Here is a 12,615-nt window from a genome sequence, read left to right on the forward strand (position 1 = left end):
CATCTTCATAGGTATGGCTTGCTTGGTTCAATAGCGAACGACGAGAGAAGCCGAACATCCACTATAAAACTCATTTTACATAGGTCAAGCAAGTTTGCTTAGCGGTCCTGTTTGCGCTTCACTTTTTAACCAAAATTATTCCGATTGCGACTTAAGTTATATTCGCAAGCCTTAGATATATAGCTCAAACGTTGAAATGTCTAATAATATATTGTAGATTAACACATTTTAAGTTACACTCCGTCATTTAATTAGCAATTGCTGCTTCCTAAACCCGGAAGTAACATTTTTTTGTAAAAGGAAAAAATAGCAACATACGCTGCATCTGAGAAAAATATAAAAAATGATTTTTGTACAAACATTTCATATTAAACAAAATGTAATTTTTACAAAATTATGCTGATGGACATTCAGGACCGGGAATAACTGTATACCATACTCATTAATTTACCTGCGGTAGGTCTGTACCTCAAGATTTCCTCCTTTCCAGTAGTGGATGGGGTGTCTTCACTCTTCTCAAAATGAATCAATCACGTGATATTGCCCCCCACAATATTGTAGTGTTTTCCTACATGAATGCTGGCCCAGGGTTATATATCTAGCCGTGTCAGTAAATCGTTTTCTATATAAACGGGTTGAAAGCCACACACATTAAAAAGAAAGTGCAAGCCTAAATTCCCTTTAAGAAAGACCCTATTTCGAGATGGGTTTATAAAATGTCATTTTTATTCATGTTACATAGCTGATACATAGGGCATTAAGATTTCCACGAGGCTTTTGGGAACTACAATCGATGATTAGCAAAAACATAAGTGGTCCAAATCTCTATCGACAATCACTGGACTAACCAAACACTTGTTAATTAACATGTGCACAAACCTGCATTGAAAAGTACTAAATTGGACATTTGGACTTGGTGTGTATACAGCATTGGTTCCCATTCCAGTGTACTATTAAATTACATGCATGTAGGAGTATTTATTTTTGTTTTGATCTTCAGAAAGCCCCACCTCCTCAACCAGACATGCTTTATTGTGAATGTCATAACCAGGGGGGAATTGTCAGAACCAATGGAAATCACCTGGCTGCGCTACATGGTGCCAGCTCATTGACTGGCCCTCCCTGCAGCATAGAACAATTACACTTGTTCACATTGGACGTCAGCAGCTGTAACCATACAAGATAACCGTGTGGAGGACGTCAGCAGCTGTAACCATACAAGATAACCGTGTGGAGGACGTCAGCAGCTGTAACCGTACCAGATAACCGTGTGGAGAAAGAGAACAAGCCTATGGAGGGTGAGGGAACAACTCATCGAATTTGTTTAACAAACACCCGTGTTCTAACATCTTAACTCCCCTTGTGTTTTGATGGGACTAAGATTTTCTGTAGCAAAAAGCCCTAGAATGTCTTATTTTTTCCTCTAATTTGGACTAAAACATTGATAAAAAGAAGCTATTAATTATTTTCTAACAGGAGAAACTGCACGTATGGAAGGTCAGGACAAACACAAACCAAGAAATGGAGGTTTCATTTCCCCCCTCAATCAATATTTTTCTCTCTTTTTTTTGCACAAAAGCTGCAGTGTGAAAAGTCGAAAATTATTTTGGAATTTCCACATGCAGCTTTTATTCAGTAATGGGCTTCATTGCTAAAAGACTAAGTGGAGCAATAAAGGAATGGAGATGTGTAAAAAGGTTTTTTTTTTTTTTTTTTAGGAGAGATGACCCTGTGTGAGTTTCAGTTCTCGTTCTCTCCGGCTTCGCCGGCTTCTCCAGCCTCGCCTTCTTCAGGCGCGTTGTCGGATGTCCATAACTGGAGAGAGAGACATTCACGTTAAACACCTCTATACACCCACCATCTTAGTTTACTTCCTCTACTAACTGTACAGTCTTCATTTTAAACAAAATTAAACTTGTAACAGTAAACTTTGACAAAAATGAGGAAGATGGGGAGAGCAGAGAGGGAAGGGTACTAACTGTCAGGTTGTCTCTGAGCAGCTGCATGATGAGAGTGCTGTCTTTGTATGACTCCTCGTTCAGTTTGTCCAGCTCTGCAATGGCGTCATCAAATGCCTGGAGACACAAAAAGCACACTTATTACACGGCAAGATTAAATGAAGAGTCGCTGTACAAAATCCAAGCTACCAACAAGTAAACCCCCTGCTTGTCCAGCACAGATATACAGCCATGTACTTGAGATCTCCCATTGTAATAACTTTTCCCAGAACAAACATTATATTCCACCCATTCACACACTTGTTAGCAATTCAAACACACCACTTAACATTCCCTTTAATTTGTTCTGACATGGAACAAGCAGATAACATCTAACAAAGTCCCCATACCTAAAGCAAACAGGGGAGAGGGGAAGGACTGACCTGTTTGGCCAGTGAGCAGGCTTTCTCTGGAGAGTTGAGGATCTCGTAGAAGAAGACTGAGAAGTTGAGGGCCAGGCCCAGGCGGATGGGATGCGTGGGGTCCATCTCCTTCTTGCTGATGTCAAACGCCTGCTGGTACGCCTCCTGAGAGTGCTCTATGGTTGCTGGGGGAGCACAAAGATCAGAATGGACTTTATTGGAGGCAATGATAGAGTATGGCACCCTGCCTGATTTATTTTGATTGCAATCAAGTGTTAGAATGACAGAAGCCTGATAACCTCGTTAGCTAAATTCACTCTGAAGCGATTAAGATTAGGAGAGTGGACTTCGACAGCTAGTGGCTGCTAGGTTGAAGACTACAAATGTAGTATTGGATGATTCTGACTGTGGCTCATTCTTAGCAATAAGCAACTTGCAGTCGAGCGGCACATTTATTTCCTTTTTCCTGGACCCATTTGAATTGCACAGGCTAATAAAAGGCTAAAATAGGGCATAGAGCTCTTTAGTGTGTGTCACAATGGATACAAGTGGAAGTCTCAGAGGCCAATAAAGTCAGTCAGTAAAACATGCTTAGATGTCATTCTGGTATTGAGAGAGAGAAAGGGAGACCCCCCCCAAAAAGTATTTTATTCTGCATATTTAAAAATATATATTTTTGTACTGTTATCGATCTTGAGTATCACTTGGCTACACCTAAAATGTAGGACTATTGCTTGAAAATAGCAACATGGCAAATACCTTTGCCGCATTCAGTTCAAGGGGCCATTTCATTGCAATCTTACCTGTTTTGTCATCCCCAGAGGCGACTTCGGCAAGGTATCTATAGTAGTCGCCCTTCATCTTAAGATAGAATACTTTGCTTTCAGCATTTGTGGAGTTCTCAATTAAATATTTATTCAGCAGTTCCTGTGGGAAGGAAACACAGATTCATAATTTGTTCACACTGCATAAACCTTCCATTTGACTGTCAATGTTTCCTTTCAAAGTTGTGTTTGTGTAATTGAAATACTGTTAACCCCATTTCAAAATCTTCAAACCTACTGACTGGCTACAGAAGGTTGCTTATGATTGGCTGAGACAACATCCACCCAAACATGACCATGCGAGTGGAGTTCCCATCATATCCAGAGTTCCTAACCAAGACCCTCCCACACCAGTGGGCAGATAAGTGAAGTCAGACAGCAACTAGCCTCAATCTTTCCATTACAACAGAGATGAAACCAACAAACTGGATTAGCAGCAGCATTAGTGACTGTACTGGACCAAGGAGGTGTATCAATGATGACTACAAGATTCAAAGTTGAATATAAACAATTACATAAAAATGTGATTGAAAAATCCTGACCAGGCTAGTTGCGTCACGTGATGATGAACAAGCAGGTCTATATAATGACATGTGATATCCATGCAGCGATGTGCCCACACAAGGGCAGGCAGACACGTTATGAGACTGCAGTGGTCACACCGAGTGGAGTGGACAGCCTGGACACCTCTACATCATTAATCAAGCCTGTTCTGTCCCCATCAAGAGCCTAGCTGTGCATATGGGCACGCAGCAGTGGGTCAAGTACAAGCAGGGAGGGAGCCAGCATGTTGCACTGCGTCAAGTCATTCCAACTTGTCCCTACTGCGGGTTCCAGACCATCTTTTGCCCTAGATTCATCCAGGCTTCTTTCGTACCAACGTCCCTGACTGCTCTGTCTTAGTGGCACAGCGACTCTCGGAAGCAAAACCAACGGCTGAATGCAAGTAGTAGTATCCCTTGTAAGCTACATCTTCGATATCACTCACAGGGTCTACAAAGCATATGCACCAATATTTAAACCCCACAGCAGCAGAAACTCCACTATTACTACAGACCAGTTCCTATGCAACACACTAAATAGACTGAAGAGGGTACAGGTAAGACAGGTGCCACACACACCATGTGGGATTCAATCTGATGCATGTTTCCTTCTGTAAGGGAAAACTCAGCTCCTGACATTGAGTTCTGGAACACTAAATCCCCAGTTAGCTAGCGTGAAGGAGCCTAACCATCCAGTGGCCAACTCATCAGGATCTAGAAGGGCTGGATTGCTGCCTGATTACAGCTTTACTGCTAATCTGTGTCAGTGAGACCAAGGGTTTAAGGTCACCGTAACTGGTTTCAAATACCAGATTAAACAAGTTCAACGCAGATGAGGCTGTCCACCCGGCCCAACTCCAACCACTCCCACCCGGCCCAACTCCAACCACTCCCACCCGGCCCAACTCCAACCACTCCCACCCGGCCTACTTACAGACAGATTAGTCGAGACGATACACGGCACGCTCAAATGTCAAGCATTCCTTCCCATACGTCGCCCTGGCTGCAAACGAGTGGAGGGGAAGCGGCTTGGATTTTCACAATGTGTTCAGTTCACACGGCGCTTCAGTTTCACTCAGACCACAGAGTAGTCTATTACAGGCACCAAACGGAAGGAAACGGGGGATGAATTACCTGAACATGTCCAATAAGAAATGCTTGTTCTCGGTTTTCACTGTAAAACGGTTTGCTACGTTGTGCCTTAATGGACAGGACCCAGGCAAGAGCACTGTGCTCTATAAAACCCAGTGCCACATCTCCCCTATGTGGCAATGATATAGCCATAGGCCTACCAAGAGCTGGTGGCGAAATTCTCCAGGGTTTGACTAATTGCAGTATTGCACTCCTCAAACCAATGGATTGCAATTTGCGGCTGTGGTCTTCTGTTGGATATGAGTGTATCGTGAACATCCGGATAAGCATATTTTTGTGTGATTCTGTCAAGACTACTATGTGAATCTGGCTGGGTTTTCAATTATCCTCACGAAAAACGTGGGCCATCACCATGACAACCTAAATGGTTTGACTTTGAAAAATGTGTCTTGCCAAGGTTATATCCACAGGCGAAGAGACAGCCAGCCTGGATGCTTTCGTAATTGGGCCCTGTTCTGTCTTAGCTATGGCTGAAACTGGAGCACTGAACACAGCCTGCACCATTCTCTGCACTATTCTCTGCACTATTCTCAGTCAACATTGCTTAAATCAACAATAAATTAACAGATTCTGACACGATCGCCTGTAGTCGCATACAGATTGAGGTGGTTATTGGGGGCAACTATTGAATTGCAACTACTCAGCGTGCATGAACTAGTACTATAAAGTATGACTAGGCCAGGGTTTTCATCAGGAAAATGTGGCACCAGACATTTGACCGGCAGCATTTTAAATTGACCTAACCCTTGTGGATTAGGCGAGTAACCTGATTAGGGTGTCCACCCACGGTGCTCAGAATGAGAAATTGTACCTTAATCTAAATGTGATTAACAGAACATGCAACTCGAGGTTACAACGGCATGCGTCCTTAACGAATTTCGATTGGCACTTTGATGTTACAATAAGTGTCCACATTTACTTTTCCTCAGCCAACATGAGTAACAAACCGCAAAATCACTAGTCTGTGTCAATCTACTATCCCACATTGTAGAAAAGTACCTATTCTATTGGACAGCTTGTCGTTCTGTGCAAGAAAGAAACGGCCTATTCCAAACAGACTCGAGGACAATAGATCCCAAATTCATACAACCAGTTCATCAAAATAACTGGTCCAAACACACCACCAGTCATGAAGAGGGCACCACAACGCCTCTTCCCCTCAGGAGGCTGAAAAGATTTGGCATGGGCCCTCAGATCCTCAAAAAGCGAATACAGCTGCACCCCTTGTATGTAGTCAAGTTATCTATTACATGTTTTACTTTTCTATTATTTCTCCATTTTCTTTCTCTCTGCATTGCTGGGAAATTAGCATTTCACCGTTTGTCCACACCTGTTTTACGAAGCATGTGACAAAATGTTATTTGGATTTAAGAAAGTTGATTTGAAGCGAGACATGCCTCATAATATGAAGTAAAAAGTTAAGGTTTCACACAATTAAGTACATGTTTTCAAAATGCATACAGCTTACAATGCAAAGTGGTGTGTGACACACTGAAGCCTGCCTACCGTTGCCTAAGCACTTGAATGCCGAATGGGAAGCGCACTTCAATTACCAGTTGAGAAATAGTATTTCTTAAATCGTGGCCTTAAACTGTTTTTAAACCCAAGATTGCATTTAGAATTTTTTTGCGCAATGATTGGGCATATAAAAATCACCTTTCACTCCAGCAGCAACAGGACTTGTGGCAGCAGCACTTGCTTGTTTGACAGATTTTACACTCAAACTAGGCTCTGCATGTCTGCTGTGAGCGTGTGGTAAATAAGAATCATAATGACTAATGAAAATATGCACAATAATTTTAATCACTAAATTATGCAAAGTAACTTATAAGCATGATCGGTCTAATGCGTTTCCATCGATGAATAGGCTAAAAAGTATTCTTTTGCAATGGGATGTATTTATTCTACCGCCCGATGCCAATTTTATTTATTGGCTTCTCATTTATTCATTTTTGCCCAAAAGCCAGCGGCTAACAGAAAGCCTGGTAAGGGTTGGACGATATGATTTTTAAACCATATCACTATTATTTAAAACTTATGGGCAAATCACAAATATACACATGCATATACAGTCAAAAGTTGGGTCATACCTACTCATGCAAGGGTTTTTATTTTCTACATTGTACAATAGTGAAGACATCAAAACTATGAAATAACACACATGGAATCATGTAGTAACCAAAAATGTGTTATAACATTTTTATTTGTGTATTTGACATTCTTCAAAGTAGCCACCCTTTGCCTTGATGACAGCTTTCACACCTTTGGCATTCTCTCAACCAGCTTCACCTGGAATGCTTTTCCAACAGTCTTGAAGGAGTTCCCACATATACTGAGCACTTGTTGGCTGATTTTCCTTCCTTTTTTTTTTTAAAGTTCTCTAAATAAGCTTTGTTGTACAATTAAAGGTCAAATACACTGCATTTCAAACAGTCAGCAACAATCAAATGAATTCAGGGCTCGTGAAATTATACCAAAGCTAAATATAAGGCTCCCACAACCATAAGACCCACTAATAAGGTAATTATTTTTGCAAAATAATTTAACGTGCTTTTTTGCAATAATCACCGTCTTGACTTTCAAGTTGGTCTATGAAAATGCCCTTGTTACAAATTTAACCAGAACCATTCATAATGCACATTCACTAATGACAAACTTCTTTAAGCAAGCATTATAGAAAGTTAACACAGGTCTCAATCTCAAGCACAAATGCTAGTGAGTATCCAGCTAATCTTGTCAGGAATCTTTATATAGTTCAAGTTGAGCAAACATGGATCTATTAGCCAGCTAACAAGGAAGAAAAGTTGAAATGTTATGAACACACCCTTCTGTCCGTCTCCAACTGTTTGAACAGCATGCTAGCCTGTCCACATGTTGAAATCAAGTGGCCTACCTAGTTTCTCAGAATGAGAAAGAGTTGCCAATTTCTATCAATTGTATTTTATGCTTATTGTACATTTATAAAAACTCACACTAGACAGCTAGTATAATGCCGCGTGACAAACTGAGCATTTATTTTCCAGAATCAATGTTCATTGATACTCTCGTTTTAGTAGTGTCTGCTCTGCTCTCAATGTGAGCAGTTGAGACATAAAAAGGGTATTGTTAGAAAAGGTAACTTCTCTATTAGAGACAATAATACATAGTAAAATAATGTCTCTGATTCTGTTGGCCCAAACCTCAAATGCAAATAGCGTGTTTGAAACTGCTTGTCAGAGAGGAAGAAGTGATCTCTCATCTTTGTTGTGCGAGTGGCAGGGGCTTGGTGTGTGTGTGTAAACAGAGAGGAAGAGGTGAAGCCCAATGCATTTCTATTGGCTTATTTTGGACCTAAGCATTTCACCTGCCTTCTCGCCTTTGGGACAACAACTTCAATTTTTAGGGCGGAGACATGTGCATCTCGTCATTATATACAGATCTCAGGTATAAATGGGAAGGTGCACACAGCACAGAAGGAGCGAAGGAGACGAGACCAAAATGACAACATAAGAACAAGTGGACAAACTATTATTTTTTTTTTTATAGAATAACAGATTTCTGCAATCTAGGCATTTGGAATATTGCACAAAAACTAATTTGAATTCATTTGATATATCACCCAGCCGTAACCCTGGTCTAGGCCAACACAGTGCAAGCAGACAGGGTGGGTAAGGCCACAGCAGAGGGCAGCACAGTGTCTGCATGGCTGTGGGCAGCAGAGAGGTTCCACTGTGTCCCTGTCCGGTCTGGCATGGCATGATGTCACCTTAGTGGAAAGTGAGTATCACGTTATCCAGTCCTGTCTCTGCCACCAGGCTCACTTCAGCCCAGTGCAGACCAAGCCTGTCAGCTGAAAGTAGACATAGGACTCCCATAGTGGTTACTTGTATCAGTAGCCAGCCACTGAGCAGAGGAAACGAGTTTGGGCAAGCAGCGTGAAACAACTTTCTAGGCTGACTCCACCACACCCTCAGTCAACACCGGCAAGCGGCTGAGTCAGCCTAGAAGGGTGTGTTTCACACACACACGACAGTGGCATGTGCAAAGAAGTTGGGTAGCTGTACGGTGTGGTGTGAAAGCATGGCCATCTGTACAGTTTACAACATGACTCATACAGGAAAGGAGAGGGCAGTAAATCAACCTGAGGTAATCCAACCATATCCTACAGTTATCTGCTTATCAGTTATGCCTAGCTACATACGTAGGATTATCCATTGTTTTCTTGCTCCCATGTATAGAGAACCACTATGCATATATGCCACCCAATCTCTGTTGGTGTCCATTCAGATTGTCATTTACTTTGACCATCAACCCAATTAGAATGGCAGCGGCAATGGAATGCGGTTTCATAGTTTTGAATATCTCCCTGGCTAGACGGTCTAACGGAATGGATCCTTCGTCACTCTGCTGCCTTCATAGAAAAAAAGAAGTATAGACATATGACCTTTCATTGTCGTAGCCATAACCTCTAATATGTATAGATAACTGCTGGATTGTGCTTACAAATACTGCCCACCTCCCATCCCAGACCTTGTGTCTAAGGGCAGAGGCTCAGGGAAATGCTCAACCTCCCAGCTAAGCCACCAGAGATCCTCACTTAATCCACCATCAAGACCAGATAGAAATAACAGACAGAGCTATTCACCTGTAAAGCATTGGATTTAACTGAAAACAATTGTCCCAACGGAAACAATAACAGATGTAGAAAGTTGTTAGTAGAAAGTCAAGTAATTTTACTGAAAGCGGATAAAAAAAATATATTTTCCTGCATGTTTCATCAATCACAGAGCGCCATAGCAATTTGGAGAATCAAATGGGTAGCTAGCTAGGTTAGTGGGGTTGAGACGTAGCCTATTGAGCAAACTGGCTATGAACTTCTTCACTTGGCTAGCTTCATTACAACTCGTGTCAGATGAGACTGATGATTAAAACAGGAGGACACACTCTTCATTTCAGGCCTGTAACATGGCTCTCGAACAGCCACCACTGGTGCTCTGCCAGAGCCTACCTCTCAGATTCTGACACACCTTGCTTTGCAGACACACTGGATTGTGACCTTTGTCAGTATGCACCGTCACGTTGTTAAATTCCATTGTGACAGAATCCCAAAAGGAAGGAACCGGGGTAAGGGGGTGAAAATACAATACTTCCTTCTCATCACGAGGCCAGGGGAGATCCCCTTTTTAGACCGGAGGAACTCATTTAGGAAACCTGGGCCGTGACATTTGACCCATACTGCATTGAAACAATCTAATGTTAGTCTCTGTTTTACAGTAATAGAAATGGGATAAATGAATGGTTGGAACTTGGAAGCACTCACTGCTGAGAATGAGACCAGAGGTGGGGTCACTTCCATTCAGGAATTAAAAAGTCCACATAGAAAAACAACTGCCTACATGTGCAATTCTACCTGAATTGAGAGAACTAAACCAAATCATGGTAGACTGGTCAAACACGTGAGAGGAAAAAGTTGAATAGCTATGCTTATGTGAAGAAAAGGACATCTTTCATCATACAGAATGTATTGTTCCCTGTTCAGAGAAGGCATTGCTCTTAATTTAAAAAGACTCCCTTTTCTAAAGGCACATTTATCCAGACAGAGACAAGATTCCTGCAGCACTAGGGCTGGGTGAATTACTGATGCCTCGTGCTTTGCACTGATGCACTCAAATACGCCCCTGGAGGAGCATGAGGTGTGCAGTTGGAAGACCAACAACAAAACACTTCCCAGACCTAGAGAGACATGACTAATCAACTCCCTACAATATGGACTAGAATTACTGAAATTGTATTTCAAATTAGCTATACGTTTGCTGTCCATGTAATTACTTTACATCCAAATAAGTTGCCCCATATAATGATACAATACATATGTGACCAAATGTCTGGCCAGTGACCACACTTTCCCAGTAGCAAGCTGTGAGAGGCAGTGAGAGGGAGAAACAGGTGTATTCAATATCCCGGGTCAGGGTTTCCCAAACTGGTTTTTTTTTAACCAGGTAAGTTGACTGAGACATTTACAGCAACAACCTGGGGAATAGTTACAGGGGCGACGAGGGGGATGAAGGAGCCAATTGGAAGCTGGGAATGTTTAGATGGCCATGATGGTATGAGGGCCAGATTGGGAACTTAACCTCAGTGTTCTGGCTAACACCCCTACTTATTATTTGAATCAGCTGTATAGTGCTTGGGCAAAAAACAAACATACACCCTGGGGGGCAGCACCGAGTTTGGGAAACCATGTCTTAGGCTACCATACATTTAAACCTACGCCCATTTTATTCAGTCAACATTTCCATTAAAATGAATCTCTACTAGTACTACATACCAGTACGTCGTTGCAGATATCTCTCAGCTCGCCCTCCACCTTCTCCCGGTATTCGTTGACCATTGCAAGCTTCTTGTCGCTTCCCTCCGTCTTCTGTCCGATGCTGGAGATGACCCTCCATGCCGACCGCCGTGCTCCGACCACGTTCTTGTATGCGACAGATAGCAGGTTCCTCTCCTCGTTTGACAGCTCGCCCCCCTGTTCCGTTACCTCCTTCATCGAGGCGGCCATGTCATCGTAGCGCTCGGCTTGCTCCGCCAACTTGGCCTTCTGAATAAGCTCCGCTTTATCCATTGTTTTTTATTCTTTAGTGTGTAACCTTAGCTTGATTCGTCACGGACGGGTTAAAAACAATAGGAGTCCAGGAATGCAAGAGGGACTTGAAGATGGCGCTAAACGATAGAGAGTAGCGGATGCTGCGCAGTATTCCACCAAAAACCTGCAAATGTAAAACAGAAGGTTTATGTCACTAAGTCATTTTATTATAGAAGACAGAATGTGACCACAATGTACTGTACCTAGAACCAACATATTAGACACTGCAGCCTTTAGAAAATAACCAGATACAGTAGTAATCCAGCTCGCAGAGGTTACACTCCCTGCAACATTCGGATGGTGTGTGCGCGTCCTGCGTGCATTGACGTGGTATCTGTCAAATTCGATGGGTCGCTAGCTAGTGAAAACGTAACTAGTTAACGCAGAAAAATAGAAAGCTAAGTACATCGAGTTTATCTATAAACTAACCAGTGGTCACAGTTGTTGACTAACGTTAGTCTTACACTAGAGATAATCAGTTAACAAGCTAACTTACATCCCTGCTAGGTGGACATTTATTTACCACAAAAACGATGCATCGGTCTTGCTACGTCCAAACAAGTCAGCGGAGCATATTAGCCAACAACTAGCCATATAATTAACATTAGTTAACGACCTACGGTAACGTTAACACACAAATATTTAACGTTAGTGTAACTAAAAGCTACTGTAGCTAGCTACTAGCGTTGGGCCACTCCTTTCATTGAGAATGGATTGCTACAAAATAACATTACCATGCCATAAGCTTGACTACAACATAACAATAATTTACAAATAGCAAACAAAAAATATTTTGAACTGATTTCTGTATGTTCTAACCTTCTAAGGTCCCGATTTGTTCCTCCGAATTGATCCGCTGTGAGATTGGTATGAAGCAGAGCGAAAAACAGCAGCCGTGAAATTCAACCAGACTTGCTAGATGGAGCGGCTCTATGTGAGAATGATTCTCCAATCAGAAATAGACAATTCTTCCTGTCAACGGTGATTTCTAGTAATATTAGCCAGTAGCTATTTTGCGCGGGGAAAGGGGGAGGGAGTTCAGAAATGGGTTCGACCGGCGTGTAGGCTGCGGCCGGGGCCACGGGGTTTCCTCCAATTAGAGCAAGGGAGAAGACG

General features: G+C 42.2%; 1 protein-coding gene across 1 annotated transcript; it reads right to left on the reverse strand.

The window, feature by feature from the left end:
• Window positions 1-1,716: 1,716 nt before the first annotated feature.
• Window positions 1,717-12,390, reverse strand: 1433b (14-3-3 protein beta/alpha). The gene is given in 6 exon segments (NM_001141615.1): window positions 1,717-1,815; window positions 1,980-2,075; window positions 2,381-2,544; window positions 3,163-3,286; window positions 11,185-11,623; window positions 12,319-12,390. Coding segments are annotated over 5 exon segments (753 nt in total). The 5' UTR covers window positions 11,479-11,623; window positions 12,319-12,390; the 3' UTR covers window positions 1,717-1,740.
• Between the last annotated feature and the right edge of the window lie 225 nt (window positions 12,391-12,615).

This window comes from Salmo salar, chromosome 01 (genome assembly GCF_965601325.2).
Source record: "Salmo salar chromosome 01, fSalSal1, whole genome shotgun sequence".
Lineage (NCBI taxonomy): Eukaryota > Metazoa > Chordata > Actinopteri > Salmoniformes > Salmonidae > Salmo > Salmo salar.